The 2,500-nt window shown below is 48.7% G+C and overlaps 1 protein-coding gene across 1 annotated transcript in view; it reads left to right on the forward strand.

Moving 5' to 3' along the window:
• Positions 1-2,500, forward strand: part of adamtsl3 (ADAMTS-like 3) — a gene marked incomplete at both ends in the record, with an annotated part of 127,974 nt that overhangs the window by 87,847 nt on the left and 37,627 nt on the right. Inside the window, 5 exons of the mRNA XM_080539707.1 lie at positions 154-265; positions 846-984; positions 1,330-1,380; positions 1,752-1,962; positions 2,197-2,344. Of these exons, the coding sequence (XP_080395833.1) occupies positions 154-265; positions 846-984; positions 1,330-1,380; positions 1,752-1,962; positions 2,197-2,344 (661 nt within the window). The remainder of the gene's footprint in view (positions 1-153; positions 266-845; positions 985-1,329; positions 1,381-1,751; positions 1,963-2,196; positions 2,345-2,500) is intronic.

A 2,500-nucleotide genomic window follows, 5' to 3' on the forward strand; every position in this document is an offset into this window, starting at 1 on the left:
GGTTCCAATTGTCTAATGGCTCTTTGTCTCCTTTCCTTCATCTGCACTGAAACTAAAGAGGAGAGGAAGTCACTTAAGACTATTGCGATATTGAACCGCCGACCATGTCCTCCTCTTCCCTCTTTAACTCCCTCCTTCCCTCCTTCCCTCCAGGTGAAATACGGCGGTCCAAGGGACACCGTGATTCAGTTCCTGTTCTACCAGCCGATCAGGTATCAGTGGAGAGAGACAGACTTCTTTCCCTGCTCCGTCACCTGTGGAGGAGGTGAGACACAATCAATCAATCAATCAATCAATCCATTAATTCATCATTTAGTAATTTTATTTGCGCATAGCTACATTCACAAAACAAGTTAGTGCTTAACCGTGGTCAGAACCCCCCACAGACAAAAAGAAGGTACTGAATGTTGATAGTTCATCACATCAATGTTGAGCCCAAGCATTGAGTGCGTTAGCACCGAACAGCAGCACCAAACATGAGCCCAACATTACCATTAGCATCGAACAGTAGCACCAAACATGAACCCAACATTAGCATTAGCACCAAACAGTAGCACCACCGCTACCACTCAACGTTAGCCTAGCTAGTCTGGTAGCGGTGGTGCTACTGTTTGGTGCTAATGCTAACGTTGGGTGGTAGCGGTGGTGCTACTGTTTGGTGCTAATGCTAACGTTGGGTTCGTGTTTGGTGCTACTGTTCGATGCTAATGGTAATGTTGGGCTCATGTTTGGTGCTGCTGTTCGGTGCTAATGCACTCAATGCTTGGGCTCAACATTGGTGTGATTAAAGCTACTACCTTTTTTTGTCTGTGGGGGGTTCTGACATTGAACACTGTGATTGACAGGTTACCAGCTGAACTCGGCCGAGTGCACGGACATCCGCTCCAACCAGACCCTGCCAGAGCATCACTGCCACAGCTACCCAGAGAACACCAAACCCACGCCCAAGCTGAAGGAGTGCAACATGGAGCCCTGCCCTGAGAGGCACGGACACATCAGTAGCCTCCTCTTTCTCCTCTTGTTGTTGTGTATCTAAAGGCCTTTGGTGTAGGCAGGCGTGAGGAGCAGGCTTTGTTGTGAAGGCATGTGTTAGAAACGATGCCAATAAAAGCAGACCATGATATGAATCTTTTTTTAACGGGTGAGATTTTTTTGGGGGGTGCAGAGATTTTTTTGGGCACTGCAAAACTTCTTGAGTTCGAAAAACCTTCGAAAAGAGCATATAGATGTCGTAGATTTTACACAGACTGCATCGTCTGCGAGCTGCATTAGTGACATTGTTGTTATTGTTGTTGCTGTTGTTGACATTGTTGTCACTGTCCCCTCCAGCGATGGGTTCAAAGAGGTGATGCCCTACGACCACTTCCAGCCTCTACCTCGGTGAGTGACCCTCTAATACCACCTTAATACTAGTGTAAACACTATACTTGGGAGGCTGGTGGAGGTAGAAATTGGAGGAGGGCTCATTCTAACATAATGGAATGGACAGAGGAACGGTTATTCCAGTTATTCCCCTGCTCGAATAATACTACTCTGACAGGACCTCTCTGTAATGCTGACTGAATACGTGCAGCAGTCTTCTTTTCTCGGACTCTCACCAGTAACAGCTGTCTTAACGTAGCTCTACGTATGACAACAAACATACCATGTCACTGAATAGAGAGTCATAAGGGAGTCATACAAGAGTCATAAGGGAGTCATAAGGCAGCGAAAAGGTCTCTCACGCTGCTCTCTCCTCCGACCTTCCCCAGGTGGGAGCTGGGTCCGTGGACGGAGTGTTCCCTGTCGTGCGGGGAGAGCGGCGGAGCGCAGGAACGCAGCGTGGCATGCGTGGAGGAAGACACACTCGGACAGATCGCCCAGGTAGAGGAGTGGAAGTGCACGCATTCGCCTCGGCCAGTCACGCGGCAGACCTGCAACACGTTCATCTGTCCACAGTGGGTGGCCATGGAGTGGTCTCAGGTGGGCTATAACGCTTCTATGACTGTTTATAGAGATTCTATGGCTGTTTATCGAGGCTCCTATGACTGTTTATAGAAGCCCGGTGACTGTTTATTGAGGCTCTATGACTGTAGGCCCTCTATGACGGTTTATAGAGCCTCTATGGCTGTTTATAGAACTGTAATAAAAATGTAATGTATGTAAATGTATGTAAATGGTGTTGTATTCTTGTATAACGTTGTGTCGGTTCTGCAGTGCACGGTGACCTGCGGCCGCGGCCTGCGTTACAGAGTGGTTCTGTGTATCGACCACCGGGGGCAGCACACAGGTGGCTGTCAGGCGGCACTCAAACCACACATCAAAGAAGACTGCCTGGTGCCTGTTGCATGCCACAAGCCCAGAGGTACCACACACACTTCATACAGTCACAGAATCAGTGTGTGTGTGTGTGTGTGTGTGTGTGTGTGTGTGTGTGTGTGTGTGTTTGTGCGTGCGTCTGTGTGAGTGTGTATGTGTGTGTGTGTGTGTGTGTGTGTGTGTGTGTGTGTGTGCTGTGTTT

This window comes from Nansenia antarctica (assembly GCF_963989245.1).
Source record: "Nansenia antarctica genome assembly, chromosome: 9".
NCBI lineage: Eukaryota > Metazoa > Chordata > Actinopteri > Argentiniformes > Microstomatidae > Nansenia > Nansenia antarctica.